Source organism: Alosa alosa, chromosome 3 (genome assembly GCF_017589495.1).
Source record: "Alosa alosa isolate M-15738 ecotype Scorff River chromosome 3, AALO_Geno_1.1, whole genome shotgun sequence".
NCBI classification, from domain to species: domain Eukaryota; kingdom Metazoa; phylum Chordata; class Actinopteri; order Clupeiformes; family Clupeidae; genus Alosa; species Alosa alosa.
This window is the reverse complement of record NC_063191.1, coordinates 32,971,820-32,997,330: the sequence shown is the minus strand read 5'-3', so window position 1 is coordinate 32,997,330 and position 25,511 is coordinate 32,971,820. Positions and strand designations below refer to the sequence as shown.

The 25,511-nt window shown below is 41.9% G+C and overlaps 1 protein-coding gene across 1 annotated transcript in view; it reads left to right on the top strand.

Annotated features, from left to right (window-relative positions):
• Nucleotides 1–4,828: 4,828 nt before the first annotated feature.
• Nucleotides 4,829–25,511, top strand: part of itprid2 (ITPR interacting domain containing 2) — a 44,980-nt gene continuing 24,297 nt past the window's right edge. The window contains exons 1-4 of the mRNA XM_048238492.1: nucleotides 4,829–5,033; nucleotides 16,309–16,587; nucleotides 23,601–23,640; nucleotides 25,435–25,484. Coding sequence (XP_048094449.1) covers nucleotides 16,395–16,587; nucleotides 23,601–23,640; nucleotides 25,435–25,484 — 283 coding nt within the window. The 5' untranslated portion in view covers nucleotides 4,829–5,033; nucleotides 16,309–16,394. The remainder of the gene's footprint in view (nucleotides 5,034–16,308; nucleotides 16,588–23,600; nucleotides 23,641–25,434; nucleotides 25,485–25,511) is intronic.

Sequence of the window (25,511 nt, the reverse complement as noted above, 5' to 3'; positions counted from 1 at the left end):
CATGCCCATCCCATTTAACACGTGTTTCCTTGTCTTTATTTGGATTATTCTTTATTGGGAATCATAAATTAGTCTCATAATCGACGAGCATTCTAAGTAATAATTAATGATCAGACTGAGCTGTGTCAGGGAGAAAATATTTTGCATGAACACGCATCTAAACTATATTGTTATTGTTGGTGTGTAGGCTAGTATTAATGCAAACATATCATAATAACCATTTTAAGCAATATTGAGCAAAAAAAAGAAAAACCTGTCTTTTGTTCCTAATTTCTTTCTACTTGTGTGACAGGTCAGGTAGAATATACAGGCCCTGTGTTGGCTGGCTATTCAGTATATTGGAAAGTGTTTGCTTCACGTCGCGTCTTATATTTGTTTTTACCGAGGGTGATATGTTGTAAATAGTGGTTGTGGAGTCTGGCGCGAGACCCTCATAATGAGTCCCTTCTTTTCAAGCTGCTGGTCGGCACGCGAGTTGCACGCGTGCTAACAAAAGCCTGTTTCACGGCTCACTAACCTGATCCAACGTCCAAAATCTGCTGTTTTCTATTCAATTTAATATAATCCTAAGGAAAAAATGGACGTGATGACCGTTGAACAGTCAGCCAAACAAAAGTGACACAATGGTCAACTACTGACCACATTAATTTCCATGATAGGGAAACAGGTATAGTTGGTTGATCGCAGCCCCACTTGTTCAAAGTTGTGAACACTCAAGGCAGTGCCCTTTACTTTATGTTACTTTATGCTGCGGCAGAAGCATCTGCCATCCACAGAACTATATCATAAAACCGAAAACAACCTGCACATCTGGAGCAGTTAGCCTATATGTTACATGTATAAAATATATAGGCTAATACACTTTAACGTTCCGATATGCAGTCCTATTTGTTCATCTCGATGAAAATGAGCATAGATTTCCAGTGGCTGTCTTAAATTAAAGAAAAACTTATTTTCACAAAGATTATAGTAGCCTAGCCTATATGAGCGCTTTTTCGGCGTACAGGTAGGTCCGTATGTGGGTGCTTAGTGATGCGTGACAAATATTTCATTTGTTCTGTTTGCGAACTTCTGATTTATCTACTGCTGACATCTGTTAATGGCCCAGCGCAAAGCAGTGGAGCTGGGTCGATATTTGATAACTAGGTAACAGTGAAGTGTCCATGGTAACTCAAAGCCAGCCTCCATCCACTGACTTGCTAGTATTCCTCATAAATGCACTATAGTTGCCTTGGTCGAAAGTCCACAAGCTGCTTGCTGCAAGGGGAGGACTGTTTACTTAGCCCTACTTCTCCGTTACCATGCACACCGTGGAGTGAAGAAAGCAAGTTCAGCACCACCGAAAGCACCTCCCAAGGGGGAAAGACATTTTCAGTATTTTCTGTTCAATCCATTCAATATGTGAACAAGCTCGATGTAGGCTAAGCGATACTGTGTTGCCCAAATCTGTTCTAGAAAAAAAAAAAACTAAACTTCTCTTACACGTGTATTTTGAAACACGTGTGAAATGTGTTAGAAAATTTAGAAAAACATTATCTAAGTTATATAGGCTATAAATTCAATAAAGTTTTAAGAGTAGGCTAATCTGACAAGTCTAACAAAATCTTTAATATTAACTCTGGTTTTAAACACAAAATAAAGAATATAACAACAGATTCTGTTTTAATGTTAATGAACAACACGGTGTTCACTGTAGTTAAGAATAAAAAATTTAGGTGTCATTGAAATATTGATGATATGACCTTTCATTTCCTGTACCTCATCAAATAGCACTTTTCCCTTAACGGCGTTTCTGTACCTAAAAGCTATGTGTGTGCGCTTTATGTGTGTGCGCTTTAGTGGGCTTCTCTCTAAAATTAATTCAACCTCCCATTTCTTTGCGCTCCCATCGCACTGATTGCATATGCAAAAATGCAGATTTGTATTAATTAGTTCTACTGCTGATTAGTTCTTTGGTATTTTGGCGCAATAAATCACGCAGGGACAGAGGTACAGAGTCAGACGTTAATTTTTGGCTCGTGACCCATCTGCGGCTCCGAGCGGAATACACGGTTGGTATTAAAGGAGCCCCTCCAGCAAATGCGAATTTGTATCACAGGTAAGACCACCTGCTGCATACGAACATGTCCAAACTACACAGCATAAGGACTGGCGCACATTATTATACCAAGCAGGATAACTAAAACCCAACCAAAAATAAAATAAATAAAAATGAATAGGTCTACATATTGCTACTACTATACTACTACTACTACTACTACTACTACTACTACTACTACTACTAATAATAATAATAATAATAATAATAATAATAATAATAATAACCATAATAATAATTTGTTCTTTATTGTTGTGACAGACACTGAAACTCCTTACGAATTGTGTTTTTATTATTATTGAGAAATCATGTTAAATCATGTGAAATAGCCTTGGCCTTTCACATTGTACGCATGATAAACAAATAAAAAATGGTAGTCTGACATGAGGTTTTCTCAACTACTCAACTCTAAATGGCAAACACTGTGATATAAAGAATTGGCCTTTGCCTTTTTTCGTTTACCTTAGCGCCACCCTGTGGCTCTTATGTTCAGTGTCGTACAATCACTTGATCGCTTCTGCCTACTTATGATGCCCGACAAGCACCTACGAGACATGCCATAACCTGCAAACAGTCAACAGATCAGTATGTTGACCTGCCTGTTACATCTCATAGCCTAAATACTGTATCAGAGATGCACTCAAAAAGTCTCTGACATCGTCAATGCATGCCCAGATTGAGCAATGTAGGACAACCTCCATGTCTTCCGATTGGATGATTAAAGTTCTCAAGAAACTTGAGGTTGGTATGAGGGAGTGTATTGTGTGTGTGAGAAACCTACAAGTTTCTCATCTTGCACTGGATCATTTTCCTAAATCTCAATAGTATGATCAAAACAAGTCTGGACAAATTATAAGCCTAATTAAATACAATTTTCATCGGGTTGCATTAGGCGATACATGGGGCAACTTGTTGCAGGGCAACCACATAGCCAGTTCCATGACTTCTAATTGGATGATTAAAGTTATCAAGGAACTAGAGGTTGGTGTGTGTGTGAGCATGGACGGATTATGAACTTTCGGGCCCCTGGGCGCAGATGTATTAAGGGCCCCCCACTAATTGTTGCACATGTGTGTGTGTTTGTGTGTGTGTGTGGTTTGATGTGATTTCCTGTATTCTGGTGCATTTTGGGGATGGCCAATACTAAATTCAATCAGATTCATAGCCTACATCCTGATTTGCTGATATTGAGGCAATAATTCCATGCAAAGGCTTAGGGTTCAGGGCCCCCTGACCCCTTGGGCCCGGTAGGCCCGTGCCGTAATCCATCCGTGTGTGAGCAAGCTATACGTTACTCATCTTGTACTGGATCATCTTCCTGAATCTCAATATTCTGCTCACAACAACTCTGGGGAAATTACTATACAGCACCAGTCAGAGGCTGCATTCATTATTTTGCACTTTTATGATGTCATCACATCACCAAAAGTAGGTTATTGGTTTTACCAAAAATATTTGGCAGTATTTTTAAACAACAAAAATACACACCTATAAAGTATTTTGATACAAAATACGAAGCCATTATCTTCAATACAATAAAATACAAATGACAGCACACTATTTTGTATTTGAAATACTTCTTTTAAAAACATGTCTCAGAAATACTGATTGTTGGTTGCAGCAACTCAGGCTAGGTAGTCCCGTTTTTGTGTTTGTGTTTTGTTTGTTTAAGTAAATTTTGATCCAATTTGACCGCTTTGCTATGTTGCCCACCCAAACTTTCTACCAGCCCACCCAAATGTAGTAGGCTAGAACCGGCCCTGGCCCTCATGGGAAATGTTAGAATGGTTGTCATTGACTGCAATGCACATGCTCCATCTGTTTTGCAACCATTTTCTGGTTTGAAGTTGAAATTAAACCGAGGTGTGAAGAATATAAAACCGATAAGGTCCATTTAATCAGATGATCATTGGTAGATTACATTCCCTGGGTTTTAAATAATGTTGGAATAATGTTGCAATCACGAATTTGGCCCATAGCCTATTTAGCTATTCATCTAAGAATTTAAGATGTTTTTACCCCACATCAGATCATTCAATTTGCTTGGAATATTATCTTGAAAACACAAGTCTTCTTACACAAGTAGAGGATGTAGGCCTATTCCTCGAATGTTTATCCAAGGGGCGCCCCAAACAGATATGGCATACAATGGCGCCTTCGTGTGGTTAAATTATATATCTGCAACTTTTATACATCCCTTAAATTCAAATTTAAACGTCATACTTACAAAATAATAGCACACCACACCATACATAAGTCTATTCTTACTATACTCAAAGTTCTCTATATAACAAACGGGAAAACGTTTGCTTAGACTACGTAATAGTCTGGTTAATTCAGAAATTACCCTACTGTAGTCTACTGTTTTATTTATTTGTATATATCATTTTGTTTATATATATTTTTATTTTCAATAAGATCACTGATCGCATTTTGGAATGTGGGAGCATGCGGGGTACAATGCGTGTCCAACTGTGCATGTAGGCTACATTTGTCACTCCTTAGAGTTATTCTTTCCTTAAGCCATGATGAGAAACAGTCAGTTACCACAACAGCAAAACACACCACTAACATCTCTACTTTTGGACTTTGTTTGGAATTTGATTTGTTACATGTTGTTTCATGCTCTTCCTAATCACCATTTTTTTCTACATTTATACCCTGACAGTGAGCACGCGCTACTTTGAAGGCTGAAAAGCAACATTTGGTCTGGTTTCCTCTTGCACTTATCTTATTCTCCAGCAGGTTTCAGGACGGTTAAAGTTGTGGAGGAGTCCTCTCTGTTTTCCACACTCGCCCTTGTTATGTTACTTTATACTTTGTCCGGAAGCGGAAGCTTTTCAGTTCCATGAAGTTCGGTGAAGTTTGGCAGATGACACGGAGCAGCACCGAATCTGATCAATAGAACTCCACACAGTAGCCTAGTGTTACAATGGTAAGAAAATGTTAATTCTCTTTCATGTGAGTGTCATTCAAATTGCGATGCGTTAATAGAGTAGGCGCGCATACAATCTGATCTTATCTGCGTCAGTCTAGGATTCACTCAGATTTTCTTTGACTCATGCGGAGGGGGGGCACTGAGTTTGAACTTGGGAGTAAGAAAACAGTAAATGGATAAAAGTTTTGAGTGGAATGCATAGTCGTTTTAACTAGCTTATCCTTGTCAACATGTTGCATTCGTGTCATGGTGTAGGCCTACGTTGCTGACTGTAGAAGTGTGGCACTTCAACATAATTACAACCGAGACAAGGTGCAAATTGTAACTTTATTACCGCGTTCATCTACATGACTCATCACATTTCTGTACTTTGTAGGATACTGAAGTAGGCTAGGGGTTCAGTCAGCAGTTAACATGGAAACAACAAATATTCCTTCATTTGTTTGGTATGGTCTTGTTTTTTTCATCGTAGCTGGATGATGATGAAGCAAGCAAGTCTACCTGTGGGTGAAGGGTGTTGGCTGTGTGAAGCATGCTGCTTACGTAGTACAGGTAGTGTGTTAGTTGCTATCAGCTGATATGAGCGTTATATCACAACCTCAGTTTCTTAGCATTAGTAAAGAAGCGCAGTGTCAATGTGTATGTCAGACACATTCTTGAAAGATTAGACAAAGTATGGCCGTGGTAAGTATGATTTACGAACGCAGGCAGTGAGCAAGCTATAGACAGTAGCCTCCGGCTTGCTTAACCATTATCATCAAATCTAGGATTCTGCTCATTCCGTTAATTCGCTTATTTATGTCGACATGGAACAATGATGAGAGAAACCGTTTGGAGCAGGTGCCTCGTCTATAGGTTATGCACACCTAGACCGATGGGTGAAATATGGATTTTATCTTTGGCAAGCTCTCTCTCTCTTTCTGTCTCTCTCTCCAGCGACTGTACTTTCTATTTCTCTCGGCTTATCTCGGTCTCTCTGGGCGTGCTAGGTGGGTTTAGCAGGTGCATATTACAGCAGTGGGACCATGCCATTGAAATTAAAACACACTGATCCCTCTCATGAGTTACTGTAACTCTAACATTCCTTTTAGAACATGTCACACCTCCACTTTGGTATCAGCCTGCTGTTGTCCTTGTTCCTGTTACTCTGTAAGTCATCATTCAGTAATAGAATGTTCTAATAATAGGCCCATTCTGATGTAGTCTGGGTTAAGGAAATAGCCTAATCTGTGGCATTCTTTTGCATATTCTTTGTAAACTATTTTGAAGTGTTGTTCCTCTCACATCAGTCAGCATGTACACAAAGAGAAAGCCCTGCCGTCTCTGTTAAACTTCTAAAGACAGTGACATGTGTATATACCAGGGGCCCAGTTCTCTGTTTCTGATGCGTTCCCCTTTTTTTTTTGTCCCCACGGTGAATTTTCCACTCTTGCTGGTTGATGTTGAAAAGTAGGGCAGCCCATACTCTGTGCAAACTGAGGGTGGAACACCGTGCGCCTGTAGATAAGAGCATAGGCTACAGGTGTTCGCTCAGCAGCCTGACTTACGTCTGGGGTGTTTGCTGAGCCAATATGGGTGGATTCATGTTCCCTCACATGATGAGAGAGAGAGAGAGACAGGGAGAGAGAGAGGAAGAGACTCCCCTGTCAAACAAAAAAGCTACGATCATGACTGGATTTTTTTTTCTAACCAGGAAAAGTTAGTAGGGCCACGCCTCTTCTGCAGGCCTACCGTCCCTTTTTTGGAGTGTATGTAGATATTTTAAATATTTCATTTAATTTAATTTCTAAATCATTATAAATGTAGCCACTTTTTGTGTAACTTTGCTGATTGTTTGTTTTGCATTCCATTGGCCTTTAAATTAGTTTTGGCTGGAGTCCAAGTTGCAGAATCAAGCCAGGTACTTTTATGTAATCTCAGTTTTTTTTTATATTCCCCCCGTATCAGAGCCGCCAAGTCCACAACATAGTGTTCAGGGCAGTATTATTGTTACAGGAAGAGAGGAAGTCTGTGTTGCCATAGCATCACAGAGTTTCCCAGGTCAAGTTTATTCAGAATGAAGGGAAATCGACTAGTCTTGGCCTTAGCAGGACACTATTCATGCCTTGATAGATAGATAAATGACTAGACATATTTTAGTTTTGCAGACACAGCAGTCAGACATTTATTTAGATCACACTGATAAATGCCTCTCAAGTGGAAGTGTAGTGCTTATACTCAAACAACACACATATTACATGATTTGGTGTTTTTCTGCGTTGATGTTTACAATACATTATTTCTGCATGTTCCAAGCTTTGGCAACACACTGTTTCCTTTAAAAATGTCCATGCCAGTAAGGCGCTTTGAATTGAAGACAGGGTGTACAATACATGCTGGGCTATGAGGGGGGATTGAGGCTGTGGAGACAGGAAATGAGGTTGGCTGTAGTCCCACAAACAGCCCCCAAAATCATCCCTGCCAGAGTCCGACGCGGATGGACAACAAGATGGACAGAAACAGGCAGTGTGCGTAATGGATATGAGAGGATGAGAAATTGTGCTAAATTAACCGTGTGTGTGTCTGTGAGTCTGTGAGTCTCTGTGTCTGTGTGTGTGTGTGCATGCGCGCACTTTTCTACAAAGTGGCTGTTCCAACCACAGAATGTTCTCTTGCATCTGTCCAGGATTCAACTGAGCACACTAGACTTACATTGTTGGCAAGGTTATGTAAAGGAAAAACCAGCAAGGTCGGCGTCTGCGCCTACACTTTTGACCCGTGTATTGCTTGGTGCGTCCGCTCCCAAAAAGTAGTGATCGCTTAAGGTAATGAAACAAGGAGGCGCAAGGCTTGTGTGGAAAAATATGTATTGTAGCCGAAAAGTTACAAAAGAAGTCAGAGGCTAAACAGACGTTTCGGACCTAGTCCATTTTCAATGTCTCCAGTAGCAATGTTATGTGGAATGCTTACATTTCTATGTATATGTATGTAATGTATAAACATTTTCGTAACAGTTTGAAACAGAGTATGTGCATCCAGAAATTTATTCAGAACAACTTCGTAATGAGTAAGTATCAGATAGTTTGGATCTCATATGCATGCATACGCAGCATGCATTTTATCCACAAAATGTCGCCTCAGTAGAATTTATGTCAGACAATAGTTTTTCATGTTTTAAACATAAGACTGCACACATATGTTGCTGGCTATACACCTTACATATAGTGGTTTAACAGTCTCACAGGTCCATTTTACAGCCCATTTTCTGTGAAGCACCCAGCACTGGGACTCTTTCCAGTGAGCTTCAGAACCTTCCTGCCGCTCGCTCAGCACTACTGACACACGTTTGTTTTCTCAAGCACTTGGCTCTGTACTCCACTAATCCAACATCAATAAGCAGAGCTTTATCCTTCCACCTTATTCTCTCTACGGTGTGCTGTGATGCGTTTGGGTTTCTCCGCCTCGCACAGGATATGACATGGGAGCGTTTTGTAACCATTTGCCTCAGCTTTTTTTTTTATTGCAGGCCCTGGACATTCACTCTGTGCGCTTTGTGTGTTTATTTCGTGTTGCTCAAATTGAAACCCTGGGCAACACTGACCTTGTTCGGGCTAATGATTAAACAGTGTTATGATAATGCTGGTACATGGTGTGTCCCTGCTGTTGCTGCTGCTGGTGGTGTGCCTCAACAGGCAGCCTTGGGACGGGGGGGATGATGGACTTGTTCACCCCTTTTTTTGGTGGCTGTTGAGTTTTGGCACGGATCTGGCGGGGGTTCTTCAGGTTCATGTCAGGTCTGTTCCAGTGTCAGCTGGTCTATTAAAGGGGTGGAGAAGAGATGCTTTACCCCTCATGTTGGATCGGCCAAGAGAAGCAGGCTCGAAAATTAGTCTGTGCAAGGGTGTTATTCTGTCATCGCTCTTTGGCCTAAATGTTCCTTTAGCCATGAAAGGGTGTGCTTTGCCTCTCAACTGTAGGTGTTCTATGCTGAGTTTCCAATGGCTTTTGTATATTCTGAATCCTATGCTGGACCTATACACATAGTAACCTTTTACTTATCTGAGGGTATATTATTATCTCGTTTCATGATGATCTAGTCAATGTATTTAGTTTAAAACTTGGAACTCAGTCTTTTTTAACGGGTCTTTTGACCTTGTCTTCATTACCCTTACACATTACATCTTCTCTGGAGTCTTTCTCCTCTGGCCAGTAATGCTTTGTCCTGAATACAAAATGTGTCACAGAGCTGCAGGACCCCCCCCCCACCCCCCTACCCCCAAAAGCAAAGCAAACAACCTGGAAGGATCTAAAGGATCAGCCTGTGGCTTTGACCAAAGAGTACAGTTTGTGTTCTCTGGCCTTCTGTGTGGGCTTAAAGATACTTAGTGTTCTTGCTGTCCAACAAAAGCCCCTTTTCCACTGAAGAAAAAAATATGGGCCTGTTATTGTCCAAGGACATAGTCTTTCATGAGGTTCCCCTACATTTGGCACAGGACTCTGTCAGATTCCTTTAGCATATGTTGTGGTGATCTCTGGCAGTGGTACCCTGGCTTTTTCCAATTAAAGTCTTTCTCTGTTTTCCCCCATAATTTCAGGAATGGGAGCTTCACGTCTTTTCGCCCATTATTACAACTGGAGGACTAGGCAACCAGAGGCACTTTTATGTGCTCTGGTTTAAATCGATGTATGCTGTCGGACAGTAGAGAGAGGTATAACTTCTAGCACTTTCAAACACAATGGCTGAAGAGAACAGGCACATGTCCACTCAGACACATAGCTATGTCTTTTGTCTGGGAGATAGGGATGATTTTGATCTTCTTTAGATTTATTGTCGAACCCCAGTTGTTCACAGCCACGCTGTTTAAAGCCTGAGCGGAAATGGTCTTGGTGCCAGGAGGAGGAGAAGCTTTAACAAAAGTGCTGATGCTGTAAGCAGCCTGTCACATTTCCAAAATAAAGGATTTTTTTCAGGGACATTACCAATTGATTTTTGGGTCTTGACACTCACAGTCCATGTGTGTATGCAGACCTTGTGCGTTTCATAATTTCTTTTTGAGGATGTCTGACTGGGGCTAAAGCTCTGGAAAGCCTCACTGTTCTGTTACTGCACTACTCAGATCTCTGTCTGGCTTTGTGAAGAGGTTGTGGATGTGCTAAAAGTCCTTACGATAATGGTCGTCTGTTTGGGTCTATTTGCACTTGGTGTCAAGCGTCTGGCTATGTTGCTGCGGCACTGATGCTGATTAAATTGCTGATGATTGGGAAGATAACGACAGGCACCGGCAGTGTTGTGTTTTCCAGCTGGAATTACAAAGGTCTCCTTTCCCCTGGCTCGGTTGCTTAGCTCCATGGTGCAGTCCAACAGCTCACATTGTTGCTTTGAAGTGAACATTACGTCAGCTCCGTTACTGTTATGAAACGTTAGCCGTCTGAAAGTTCACCTCTCCAAGGGGCTTTTTAGCTCAGGTCCGTGGACTGGTCCCTGTGGGACTCCAGAGGGGTGTGGCACAGGAAGGTAGCTGCCCTTTTTGCTGGTGCCTAACCCTGTCTGTGCCTCTTTTTACCTCACCTTGTGAAACAATACCACAATGGAGCGGCTAGTGTGTGCTGGAGCGTTACTCCCATGGCTGCTGACAGGCCAGGATGGCAGCAGCCACTCGTGATGCCAGGAACCCGACTACGGTCAGTCAGAGTGGCAGTGCAGTGGGGCAGTTAAAGAGAGCCCAGTATTATATTTCCCCTACAGGGAAGTAGGTGTAGCAGGTGTGGTTTCTGTTGCATGCAAAAGGGGAGTTGGAGATCTTTTAAGCCCTGTTTTGAATCTGAGCTCTGATCTAATAGATATCTGGTTGGAATTTGGAAGTAGATTAGCAAAGGGTTGTTGTTTCTAAGAAATGCCACATGATTCATTTTAGTCTATTGTCTAAATATATTTAATAAATGAAGTTCAAAAGTATTTTGATCCTGTTGGGCAAAATTCTGAATCACTACCATCAGTTTTGTATAATAATCAGCTTGCTGAAACCACTTTCTGACTCGGAATGTGAAAATTGAGAGTGTTTGTAGTTCCACATTGGTGTCTGCATCTGTAAATAATTTATTTCTGGGAAGACATGGGTGTGAGAGTAATGTCATGTCTGAAAGTTAAGCAGAATTGTTGGGACATTGGCTTTGTCACAACTGATGGTTCCATCCTGGTCCCCATCTGGCAGTGAACATGTGGGAACTGGGACATCCTGGTTCTCGAGATAGGGGTCAAGGCCAGTTTATGTTTGTGTGGGGGGGTACACTAAAGAGCCCTAAAAATAGTTATCCTTTTGAAAAGCAATTTTAGGGCCGCGGGAGGTTTTGTTTCTGTGCTTAATTTGACTCATCCTGCGGTTTATTTGGTCTGTTTGGAGATAGTCAAAAGTGGGTGGTACGCTGTGCTGTTCCTCTGTCTGTAGCTTTGACATCCAGGTGTTTGTCATGGACACTGTTGCCAATGTTGCCTCCATTCCTGTGAACTAGAGACAATCCAGGAAAGAAAACAGAAGTATTGCACAGTGTCACAGTGTGTTCAAAGCTCTTTTTTTCACTCTATTCTTGTCGAAAGCTTTTACAGTCTATTCTGGGCAAAGAGAGAGAAAGGCCCCCTCTGGTTTCCAATGTCGTTCCTGTTCTGTAATAACATCAACGCTTGAGGCAAGGCTTTAGTTTCCAGGGGTACACCTAATGCTTTGGACACAACACATTTCTGACCTGCTTGACACACCTCCTGTCAGGTGATCAGAAAGAAAAACACTTCTCTTTCTTTTTTTCTGTCTGTCTGTCTGTCTGTTGTTCGTTCTTTCTTTCGTTCTTTCTTTCTTTCTCTCTCTCTCTCTCTCTCTCTCTCTCTCTCTCTCTCTCTCTCTCTCTCTCTCTCTCACCTTCTGTCTTTCTTCACATATTATTTTCCCTTCATGACTTTCCAATCTCTATCACTCTTTGACAGTGATGACCGTGTAGGCTGAAACATGATTAATGCCTCGCTGTTTCCTCTCTGGTCTGCTAGAGAAAAGGCCTGTCCTATTAGAAGGACTCCCTGCTGTGTTGGTTCCAGTACCCAGTCTGTATATTTTTGTGCAGTGTTGCGCAATGTTGCGCTGGTGTTCCTGCTCCTCACGAGGCAAACAGCTGGACTGTACTGTGGCCCCACAAGGGGGATGATGTAGGTGGAGGCTGTGTGTCTGTGTGTGTGTGTGTGTGTGTGTGTGTGTGTGTGTGTTTATATACGTGTGTGTGTGTATACATGTGTGTGTGTGGGGGGGGGCTTAGTTGAATAACATGATATCTGGATGATTATTTCTGCATCCTGAACATCTGCTCCTTGCGTCCGTCTGAAGCACAGGAGAGCTATGGCTTCCTCCATCTGCGTGCGCAGCGAGAGGAGGTAGAAGGGGAGGGGGGGGGCTAATGCTAGCGACATCGCTCATCCTGAGGCACCAGCAGCAGCAGGAGTGGGAAAGTGGCGCACATTTTGTGGAGCAGCCTGACAGTTATTTAGATTAAAACAATACCGCTCTTCATCCATCTCCCTGCAGCCTGTGTCCATTTAAAGCAGGCTGTGTTCTTCTGTGATGGGCCTGTTTACAGTGGTGGCCGGCACTACAGGTCCAATATGGGGCTGTAAGACTGAGGGGGTTCACCCGTGTTTACGACACTAAACAGCAACACTCCTTTTTAAAGGGCGGCCCACCTCAGCTTGTCATGTTCCACTGTGCCACACTTGTGCACAATGACAAAGGAGTTTGTTTACAATCTTTGTCTTCGTGAACGTCAGTAAATGTTTAGTATGGAGTGGATTTGTGTCATGGAAAAAAGAAAATGACAGGCAATGTCTGTTTAAGTTGTTTGTTGAGCATCCCCCACAAAGACATCTGTTTGTATGTCAAAAGTTTCCATGCATATTGGTAAAGACCAGAGGTTTGCCCAGAGTAATTTCCAGAAGATCTAGCTTGTTAGAGATTATAATGGCCACTCTGCTTGGTCTTGCTATGTACCAGTTTTTAATACTCATGGAGTGTGTGCATGCGTGCGTGCGCCTTATTCAGTTTGAATATTCCTCCAGCAACCATCTAAGGTGATGTGGATGTTGATGGTTAAACCCTTGGCCATCTGTATGCTTTCTGCCCAGAATTCCCGCGAGCACTGATGTTCATTGAGGACTCCATTCAAAGATCACGGTGTGAATAATCATTAGACTGTTTCCCGATGAGTCACTGGTGTAGCCTGAGAACGAGCCAGATCCGTTCCTATGCAATCTTGTGGTGGCATGCAAGCCTGTGCATCGCTGCGTAACCGCTGTTTTGTGGGAGCTATCTGTTCTCCGTGTGTGTGTGTGTGTGTGTGTGTGTGGCGGAGCATGGTGAAACCGCAGAGGGAGGGCAGTGTGCAGGCGTCACGCTTGGATGGACGCATGGCATCCCGCTCGCATTGACTTACTCACCCGCTCAGCCGCGGCCACCCTAGAACCAGACATGGCGATGTTGGTTCAGAGCAAACGCAAGCTTGCGCACACTTATGTTTGACAGCTGTTTTATTTTTCTGTCTTTATTTTCTGTCTCCGCTCTCATGCCACGTCTGGGCCCTCCCCACTCGCTTTGTTGATTTCATTTGTATTTACTAGTCCTGGAAATCCCAGTTCCTGCTTACTTATGAAAATGGCTCTCTGAAAATAGGCCTGGCCTAATAATAGCCTCCGCTTGGGCCTCTTGAGAGATCATTCACTTGAATGATAAATCCATCCCACTTGGCCGCCGCCGCTGTCCCCCCTGTCCGATTCCCTTTAGAACGGCCAGTGCACGGGGCCCAAAAAACAGGAAATGACTCTGCACCAGCTTGTAATCTTTCGGCTAAACAGACATTTCCTGCTCTACTTGTTTTCTGACTTCTAGCTCCACCATCTATCCCACACTGAGATCCCGCCACACTGTCCGGCTTCCCAGACACCCGCTGCTCTCACTGTAGATCCCTTTGTGTTGTGGGCAGGACCAGCACTGAGGTACCGGTCATTTCTTGCTGGGTCATTGCTTTCTATTAGATTTGCTGCCGACGTGCCCTCAGTGATTAGTGCACTTAACTTTAATTGGTTTGTTTGTTGCTTGTTTTCAGTTGCTTGTGTTTTTTTATGCTTGCTTAGGTAAGAGGTTATCTAATGTGTTTGTTTTGTATTGTTTATGTGGTGTGCATTGCTTGACTTGTATGCAAGTTACTGTGCATGCTGTTGTGACAGTTGGTTATTGACATTTATACCATGGTCTAGGTTGAAAAGGGTGTCGTTTAAAAAGTGATATACTACACCTATAAAATTATTATGACGTTGCTTGACAACACCTGAGTTAGTCCGCTCAGCTGTGACTTATCAACATTCCAGAGTGTTGCGATTAAACAGCTGAAAAAACTAACGATTTAGCTCTAAAACTCATTTAGTATTAATAATTGATTTCATATTTATTTATTTCGTAAGTGACCATGGTATAAACGGGATAATGCACGACGAGATGTCCATTATCAGAAATAAATGGACTTCACGTCGGATGGTTCACGCCTCCGCGTCGTCCATTTATTTCTGATAATGGACACCTCGTTGTGCATTATCCCTTACGCATCTGAAGGTTTGTCTTCTGTGAGGACTCGAGTGGGACACGTCATTTTACCAGTAAAGTTGAAAGTTCCAGTAGCCCTTTGGTGTGTGTGGGTGGGGGGTTGGGTTGTTAATGTGATAGTTGGCCTATTGTGCTTTGGTTACTGCACAATAGCCTAGTTTCGTTGGTAAACAGTGTCATTATAAGAACACCATCTATCGCCCACTACACTATCTGTGTGGCAGACAGGTAAGGAGGATGAGTCTAGAGTTAATACTTACTGGATGGGAATATCCTCCCCTGCGCCACGTTAATGTTATTATTGGCTAATAAAAGCTGTTATATTAACGATCACCTTGTTGCTCTCAATGGAGGCATGTAACGACCTGTTGCTACCTTGACGTTTCTTCTCTTGTTCTTAAATGTGAACTTTGGAATCCTTGTAGCTACTTCCCCATCTAAGTGGAATCTGGAAACCTATTTCATACATAAACTTCAGGAGAAAGAAATAATGGTGTGAAGACTCACCAATTCCATTTTGCAAAGGGAAAGTAAGGCCAGTTTATTTATATGTTCAGCACATAAGTGAACCCAGGTTGAACAGTCCTCTTCTCCAACAACCACTCGTTGAAGATGAGCCCGTGCACCTCATCCTTGTTGCAGTTTTAAAAAGTTTCTTCTCGTTCTTCTTAAGTTAGGAGCCTCTACCACGTGCTTACAATAACAAGCCCTGTAAATGTGCGCTTTCTCTCCTGTGCTGCTCGTTTGCCTAATTTGAACGCACCACTGGCTCAACACAGCGCTTATCTCATTGCGTAGTATAGGCTTCCCTCCTGCTTACTTGAATCTGTGAACGTGAAAGTTAGATCTTCCGTGGGAGGAGGACTCAAAACACACGTTTTGATCTCATTTCCTTTTTGAGGGCTTTTGAGATCTAATTTATTACTTTACAGTAAAATTTAATTATCATTACTACAATCTGTCCTGCATACACAAGAGTTTGTCATACTAGGACTGTGCCACTTGATGATGAGCTGCTCATTTACGCCCCTAAATTACTGCAAATATAGACTTGGTTGCTTAGGTGCTTTCTGTTTTTTATTTGGAAAACGGTAAGAAAGGGGCTACGACCGCACAGCCCAGGCTACTGAATGGCCGCAAGAGTGCAGCAAATAAACTTCAAAAACGATATCTTTAAACTCACAGTATTCAGACTGGCCTCAACACGTTAACTGCCCACCTGGAATCCTCCCAAACCTACCGATTAGTAACTTTGGCTAGGCCTGTGAGCATTCATTAGACTGGTGGGTCTGGGATGTAAGCTAGTATACAGCCATAAAAAGGCAGCAGAAACACAGTAGCTCAGTGTGTTTTTATAGAGAATTTTTCCGTCACTGTACTCTTCTGTTTTTTTTTTACAGTTTGTTGTGTGACGTACTAAAATTTACCCACATAAGTATTTGAGCAATAACACGTTGACTTTACGAGTCAGTTCATAGGATGCACCACTCATGTGGATGGTTTTCCCACATGCCTATGTGATGAAACAGAGCACCTCACTGTAAACTATACATCAATCTCTGTGTGTGTGTGTGTGTGTGTGTGTGTGTGTGTGTAGGAATGTTCTGGCCTGTGCTGTCATACGATGCTGAGCCTGTACTCCTATCCCTCTCTACCCTCCCCAGGTGACTTGCCCCCTACTGCAGTAACACACACGCTGTGTGTGTGTGTGACGGTGAGAGAGAGTGAGGGCGGGAGAACGCAGACTGACATGGAGCAGTGCGAGCCCCCGAGCGAGCATGAGCACCCATGGAAGGATGCCACCATAAAGAGGAGGGCCTGGGCAAAGAGCCGAGACTCCTGGCAGGCCCCCGAGTCCCAGGACGACGGCGGCTCCGAGGAGTGCCCGCCAGTGCCCGCTGCCGAGCCCATTGAGGAGAAGCCCTCCGCAGCCAAGGAGCCAGGTAAGTCCCTTTACCCACACAACACCAACACCAGCGTTGCTTCCTCCAGGCGGTTTGTCTTTACAGGGTTTTACAATATGGCTACGTAGCACTTTCAGGGCAGCATCCGGTATGATATATTTGGAGAACATGGCACCATATGTCCAGACTCTGGCTCGACTTGTTAGGAGAACACTTGCACACAGTGCATAATCCAGGCTCTAGTTAGATTTATTTGGAGAACAGTCCGTAGAACATATCTATTCTCTGGCTTTAACAAAGGTTTGGAGAACACTGCACAGATCTATGCTGAGCTGTGATGAACTACAGAGGCATCTCTCTGACGTGACTGCTCTGCTCAGCTTGAGTTTCTCCTGTGCCCAAAAGGTGCTGGAATTTCTAGCAGCTTTCTTGAAGGCTTGTGATGAAATGTACACATCAGATGGTAGATGCTTTATATACAGAATGTTTTAGGTGAGTTGTAGAGGTATGGGTTATATTTGGTGGTCTACTCGTGCACACTGTGTGCTCATATGGGTTCATGCTGGTGACTGATGAGCAAAAGGAAAACATGTGCTCCCCAGGTGTTTGGAGTGGCAAACCTCAAACTGACTAAAGTCTCTTCCCCAAATCGGAGGCTTGCTGTAAAATGTGTACGTGGTAGGAGGGCACCTCTTTGGGGGGGTGGTAGTTACATGTAAGTGGTGAGGAAGGAGAAAAAAAATTGTGGTGATAATTGTTTGGGATAATTGACTCCAGAGAGTTAAAAGTGGTGAGATGGCTTCCGGTTTGGGACATGTAGGAACAAGACGTGCGAATGAGAGTCTCCTGAGAACTTTGTCATAACTACCTTAAAACTCCTTACTATACACGAACGTACATCTAAGAAATCGTTTCATTAGTTTATTTTGACATTTTTTTGTTGTTGCTGGAACATGCCAAAGGAAGATACTGAGCCGAAAAAGCCCAACCTAAGACCAAGTGGCCAGGTTGCTAACACTGCATGGCGAATGCTGCTAAGGCTAATGACCTGGCTATGTTGGCGACAGAAATGGAAAAACAAGGCGAACATCTGAAAGAGGACATGGCAGGTTTGATTAAAACGACTCTGGCGCCTATCCAAGCATCCATAGCGAACGTCCACGAAATGGTGAACACATTGGGAAGGAGAGTCACCGAGGTGGAGACTTCAACAGGCGAAAACTTTGACGCCCTGTTCAAGGCAGAGAAAGCCATCACGGAATTGCAAGCTCTGAATGCTACGCTGGTTGATCGCGTTGATGACCTTGAAAACCGGTCTAGAAGAGTAAATCTTAGTATTATAAATGTGCCAGAGGATAGTGAAACAGAGGACGACATGGCTACATTTGTTTCCACACTTTTGAAAGACACCACGGAGAACCTATTCTCTACACCGCCTGAACTGGACCCCGCACATCGGGCTCTGGTATAGAAACCTAAAAAGGGTCAGTTAAGTCACCCAACCCATAATCGTCGCCTTCCACAGATATCAAGACCGAAAGCGAGTAATGCGTTGGTCAAGGCAGAAAGACGCAATATACGAGGGTAATACACTGAGGTTTTACCCTGACCTTAGCTATAATCACTCCAAGAAGCATGCAGCCTTCAAGAACGTCAAAGCGGCTCTCTATCTGAAGGGAGTTCAATTCAGGCTACTCTATCCTGCGCGTTTACGCGTGAACCATGGAGGAGACACTTTTATGTTTGAAACACCAGCGGATGCCGAGACCTTCTACTCCCAAAAAGTTGAGAGAAACATCAACACCTCGGCCTCTATCGAACAGGAGGACTAACGCAACATCCATTCACCAACACCGGGTAAAGTAAGCTACATCTGAGACGAACTAGCACTAAGTAGCCTTCTGCGGGGCTAGGCTCCACTTATGGTATGCCGTGGACTGTTAAGGCATGTTTCAGTTTGTTATTTTTTTATTTTATGATTATGTATTTTTAGTTTTGTTCTTGTTCATAAGTACTTTGAATGTATAGGAGTTTTCTTCACCATTATGTTAACTCAGGGGCTGAGAGAGTAATGTTTTTGATAACGAGTTTTTGGGAGCGTTTAGAAAAGGGACGAATCCTGCGTGCTGCTAATTTAGCAGAGATAGGAGGGGTTGGGTTTATTGGGGATAATGGGGTAGGCTGGACTTTACATTCTAGTTCTGTTTGTCATTGTCAACTTTCGATTTCACTGTGTATTATTACTGACTTTAATGGTGTTAGATCAAGGCATGACACACGTTTTGTATGTAAAAGGTGAAATGATCACTATGTGCAGTGTTTCCCCTAGAACATTTTCCAGCATTGATTGTTGATCGTAGGAAGCCACCCCCCCCCCTCAAAAAAAGAAAAATGTAAAAGAATGACTCCTTAAATGGTGACTTCTGGTGGATTTTGTGAAAGAAATGGGCAGATTGAGTTACAAATTATGACATAACCATCAACACAAGCATTTACAAAGCATGATTATTGCAGTACTTGAACAGGATTATTCATGTTTTTCTTTCACCTTTTTCCTTTACATTATTAGTAATTAGCCACTGTACACTGTAGGCCACTGTACAAACTATTACTACTTAGAATATACAGTGCTGTGCATCAGTTAAGACATTTATTTATATAATAACATTTATTTATTTACGATACATGATACATTAAAAAATAATTGATTAGTCCTATTTTTTTTTATTTTTTTTTAATTAAGACAAAAGGCAAAAGATTTTTTTTTTTTTTATTCCTCCCATTAGTCAATTTCAGCATGGGTGTCTTAACTTTTGCACAGCACCGTATAAACTATAAGACTTCTCTTTCATGTCATTACACTGTATTGGTGCTGTGCAAGTCTTAATTGAATGCCTGTCACTTTTAATGCGTGGACGCCCCGGTGAGGCTTGCTTGATTCTCACGGGTTTTAACTTAGTAGCATTGTTGTGCATGGTGCATAAGAATATGTGGATGAAATGAATTATGTTTTCCATGACATTTGGTAAAATAAATGCTCAAAACTCAAGAAAATCTATCTTGGATTATAGGAGATAAGTGTCTTGTATCATTTCTATAATTTTTTGGTGAGCTCTACAGGAATTACAAAAACTATCTCCAGATGTAAATGGTTATGCATCCTATTACTCAAATTCAATTAAACCCACCAATAGGCTAGCTAGACCTTAGTTTCACAGCCTAGGTATGTTAGCAACACAGGGCTTAAAAGCATTGCCTGTATCACAAAACAAAAAACTTAAACACCGCGTGGAATTTATCTGGGTATAGGCTACTGAAGGTAGGGGCGAAGCTATCTCGCTGGCGTGTTTAATTTAAACTTAAAAACATAAACACAAAATCCAGCATGATCTCCTGTGGAATCCCCTGACTGCCTTTCAACGTTAGCCTACTATTATTTGTTGACATCAAACCTGAACTAACGGCAGCTGTTCCTGAAGTTCCTTTATGTGTTTTTTTTTTTTGGCCAACTTTTTTTGCAGTGGCGCTTTGATTCCAGGAGAGCGCCAGATGGCTGATGAATACATTGTAGGGGAAACACTGATGTGCAAATCTGTAGGACTTCTGTGTGGCTATGGCTGATAGGGTAAATGTTGGCGGGTAAACCGTCAGGTTTACGTTGTGGAACGTTAAAGGTCTTAATGGCCCTGTTAAAAGAGGTCAAATACTCTTTCACATAAAAAATCTGAAAACTGATATTGCATTTCTCCAAGAAACGCACTTACGTAATGCAGATCAACTACGCTTAAAGAGACATTGGGTGGGGCAAATATTTCATTCTAGCTTTAACACCAAAGCAAGAGGTACAGCAATAATAATACATAAAAGAATTCCGTTCACTTCATCTAGCTATATATCTGATCCACAAGGCCGTTATGTTATAGTATCTGGGCAACTCTTTCATATACCTGTATTACTGGTGAATATATATATATATATATATATATATATATATATATATATATATATATATATATATATATATAAATAGCTTGTGCATGAGTAATGACGTCATCCATAGCAACGAAGACTCGCTCTTAGTTTAGAGTTGTCATTTTTCCTTACTAAGAGTAGGTCTGAAAGGCTTTGTGAATAACTTTTAAGAGAAAACTCCTAGCTAAAATCTTTTAGTGCGATTTAGGAGTACTCCTAGTGGTAAGATAAAAGGCTTTGTGAATACGGCCCCTGGTCCTCAAATCAACACCCTCAATACATGGTATAAGTAGATGGGGACTGGAAATGAAGTTATCATTATATGCAGATATGTTGCTTTACATATCAGATCCAATGCAAAGTATCAATACAATTATTTCAGTGTGACATACTTTTGGTCAGATCTCGGGCTATAAACTTAACTTATCAAAAAGTGAATGTTTACCTATAAACAAATTAGCTATGCAAATCCCAGATCATGCTCTGCCATTTCATATTTCAAAGTCAAAGTCAAAGTCAAAGTCAGCTTTATTGTCAATTTCTTCACATGTTCCAGACATACAAAGAGATCGAAATTACGTTTCTCACTATCCCACGGTGAAGACAAGACATATTTTACCAATTTTAAGTCCACAGACAAACATAACATTCAAGTAAACAAAAAAGTAAGTAAATAAGTAAATAAGTAAAGGCACATATAATAATGAAAAAATAAGAGCAGCAAAAAAGATTTCTAGATCAGGATTCAAATATTTGGGTATTAACATCTTAAAAACCTCTTTGATGGAAATTTTGTCCCACTCATGTCTAAACTTAAATCAGACTTACAAAAATGGGACATTTTGCATCTGACTTTAGCAGGCAGAGTGAATTGTGTTAAAATGAACGTTCTGCCAAGATTTTTATTTCTGTTTCAATGTATTCCTATCTTCTTATCCAAAGAATTTTTCTGTCAGCTTGACTAAATAATATCTAAATTTATACGGAGTGGTCAGAACCCCAGAATTAGTAAAGATTTCTTATAACGCCCAAGAGCTGGAGGCGGGTTATTCTGCCAAATTTTAGAAGCTACTACTGGGCAGCAAATGTCCACAAAATAGCGTATTTGATTCAATCTCCAGGTATAGACTGGTGTGAAATGGAGGGCATGTCATGCATATCATCATCTCTCCTTGCCCTGGTTTTAGTCTTAATCTTCCCATGAAGATATCACATTTTACATCCAACCCCCGTGGTAATATCTACTCTCAAAATATGGTCTCAGTTTAGGAGGCAGAACAACCTGAGGGAAACTCTTCTGACTTTATATTCCGGCTGTGTAACAATCACAACTTCTTACCCGCCAAATGGGATCACACCTTTGTAGCATGGTATAGAAAAGGGATCATGAGGTTCAGTGATCTATATGTGGATGGAACCTTCTCTTGTTTTAAATGATTTACGTTCCAAATATGACCTCCAACAAAATTATTTTTTTCAATTTGCTAAGAGCCATAGCCCACAGTTTCCTAGCCTTCCTAATGAGTCACTAGTAGATTCAGTTTTGAAAAGTTCCTTTTTTGGTTGAGGGATTTTACTGCACACTCTTACACAATGATCATGTCAATGGACAATGCCAAGCTGGTCAGGATCAAACTTAAATGGGGAGAAAGAACTTGGCACTGAAATCTCTGAAGATACTTGGACTGAAGCTCTAAAAAAGAGTGAACAATAGTACTTTTGTGCAAGGCTTAGTCTAATCCAGTTTTAAGGTGGTTCACGCTTTTGCATTGGAGTAAAGAGCTTTCTTCATTTTATCCAAATGTTGATAGTAGTTGTGTGGGGTATCATGTTAATGTGGCAGATTTGACACACACGTTTTGGTCGTGCCATTTGTTAACAGGGTACTGGTCTGAAATATTTGATGTGCTGTTCTAAGTCCTTGGAGTCACTTTTACAACCTTGTGCAATGATAGCATTATTTGGTGTAGTAAATGAGGAAACCAGCATGACCAAGATACAACTCAACATCATAGCATTTGTTTTTTGCTGGCACGAAGGCAAATTCTGCTTCATTGGAAATCTAATATACCACCCACAGCAGCACAATGGTTGAAAGATGTAATGCTATTCTTACATTTTGGAGAAGATAAAATTTGCATAAGATGCTCGGACAAATTTCAGTCAGTCTGGGAACCTCTTTGACATACTTTGGTAATCTTCAAGAGCTTTCCCAACACATTGATGGACTAAATACTGTAAGAATTCAGAGATAGAGTTACTGCATAATTTAATAGGTCATACAGAGCTTTGAAGTCATGTTGTCCCTCATTAAACCCTATTCATGTATCGGTGTTTTAATTTTACTTAGGTGTGTCTATTCATAGACATTTGTAGCTAAACATTTCCTTTTCCTTTATTATTTTATTATTTTCATTGTTGTTGTGTTGGTCCAGTCGGGGTGGGTGGATGGGTGGGGTGTTTGTGTGTATAAAAGGAAAAAAGAAGAAACATCTTTTTGTAACTTTGTTGATAAGTCATTGTAAATAAAATACTCATGGTTTTTCAATAAAAAAAAATTATAAAAAAAGTGGTGAGATGATTCAGTATATGCCTGCCACTCTCTTAACGCATACACCATTGGGCTTGGATTTGACCTGACCGTTTAACACACACACAGACACACACACACACCAAGCAGGAGGTTAAAAAGAACACACGGAGGGTTATCCGTTTTTCAGCACTCTGCTGAGCCCCAGCAAAAATTCTTCTGTGTAAGCACAGACTGATGAAGTGCAGAAGGGAATAGCTTTGAGATTACAGTGGCTTTGGCTTTTCGACCGCTTTCTTGAAACAGCTCCACGCAAAACGCCATAAAATGATTAAGATTCAATAAACAACCTTTACTGCTCGCTTTCTTCTCACCAGAGTACGAGTTCAGATTGCACAGTGGTAGCACCCACTTTTACTTAGCAGGACCAACGTTGTTGCCAATAAAAAGACCTCTGCATTGCTCATGATCATACGATAGTCCATGTTGTGGTCATTTCATTTTAAAATTCCATTTTTTCCTTCACTGTTGTTATTTTTTTTTTTTTTAGGTCGGAACAACAAAATAGCAAGCTGGCTTGAAGACTGCAGGTAGGGTGGTGCACCATTATGCAACTCCATACATTTGCATGCAAATGAACAGAACAATGTTGATGGTTTCACTTGCATACTAAGCAGGCAGACGGGTTTAGTGCACAGTGAGAACATCAGCGATTCTCTAAAGCCTTTGGTGAGGAGAACTCTATCTTTCTCTCACTCTCTCTCTCCCTCACTCTCTCTCTCCCTTTCATTCTCACTTTCTGTCTCTCTTTGTCTGGTTGTCTCTCTCTCTCTGTCTCTTCTTCTCTACATCTATCTCTCTCATTTCATCTCTCCATCTCTCTCCCTCCCTCCCTTTCCTCTCTGGCTCTTTTTCTTTCTTTCTCTCTCTCTCTCCCCATCTCTCTCTCCCCCCGACTCACTCATTTACATTCAGATCTCACCTCTGGCACTGTAAATTTCTTGTTTCACTGTGAATACAGGCATACGGTAAAACATGTTTGGGAAACCCACATTATCAACAGTCTTCCTTAACACTGGGCCAAGTGTGTATTGAAGCCTGAAAGGTGCCTGTGTGTCTTCTTCCTGTTCGACTCCTTGATATGCTAGTAGTTGTTGCGTTGTTTTTCATTCATGGCAGGACGAGGTGTGATTTAGTGACACTCTCTCTCCTGGCTCAGTCGAGTGGCCGATGAATGCTTCCCGCCGCAGAACAGCATAGCTTGGAGACCGCTGTTATGCTTTCCTTTGGAGATGGCCACGAGCATTCTGGCCCTCTTTGCTGTCGGCTTATGTCTACTCTTCGCCTGCATGTTTTACGTCAACGCGAAAAGTTCTAAAAAGCAGTCGATTCTGTCACTCGACGTTTTTCTTGGACACTTCTATTTCTGAGCTTGCTCTTCCATTGGATTATTAATGGGTTATCTCTTGGATGCTCAGGCTGGCTCCTTAGCATGGTTAATGTAGCTAGTGAAGGTCAGGAGGAGTTCAGCAAACAAGATCCTGGTTCTTGGCTTCCAGGACTTCCAAACTGGGCCAGGTCTGTCTGTTTAGTCAAATATCTCACCGTTTCAAAAATCCCCCACCTGGGCCACAACAGCTCAACAGGAGAGAACGGACTGGTTTTTGGCCGTCCTTCACCCCCGTCAGCTACTGTAACTTCATTTACGCCTTGAGTTTGAAAGCAGGTCGGAGGAGTGTGCATAGGCTTTCCTACACCCCTACAGTCATTTTGCTGCTTTTTCGTCTTTTTATTTTTTTATTATTGTTTTTTTTTAATTAGCCAGGCTTTTGGTCGATAGTTGTGTGTCCATGTTGGGATTGGGTAATGTCTGTGTAACGTGTCACTCTGCCCCGTTGAGTTATTTTTAGCCTCAAAAGACTGTTGCATGGGTTGCTGTTTTTTTCACACGTTTCCAGACGCTGAAGAGTTAGAATCTGACTTCATGAAAGTGACGGGAGAGTATGAACGTGGTGGATTGTAAGTTTACTTGGGCCACTATGCAGGACCGCTGTCTAACGGTGTTTGCGCAGTGGAGTCGTTTAGGATTATATAGAATGTGTACTATGTGTATTTCTGAGAGGGGAAAGTCAAGTTAAGGGTGTGTGTGTGTGTGTGTGTGTCAGTCTGAGTGACAGTGCTAGTTGTGATGGTACAGTTGATATGGAGTGGCGCCGATAGTACCTGATGGGTGTGTGGTGTCGTTAAAAGTGTGGGCTGTGATGAAACGGGAGTAAATTATGGTGCTTGTCTTGGTATGACCTATTGGCTGTTGGGGTGTGTGTGTGTGTGTGTGTGTTGGCTGAGTGTACTGGGAGGTTGACATATCTCTATTGTGTCTGCAGGACTCCTTTAGGGGCTTCTCTGGATGAGCAGGGTGGCACACCAACCAAGGGTGAGTTACACTAAGCAAACTGTCTGT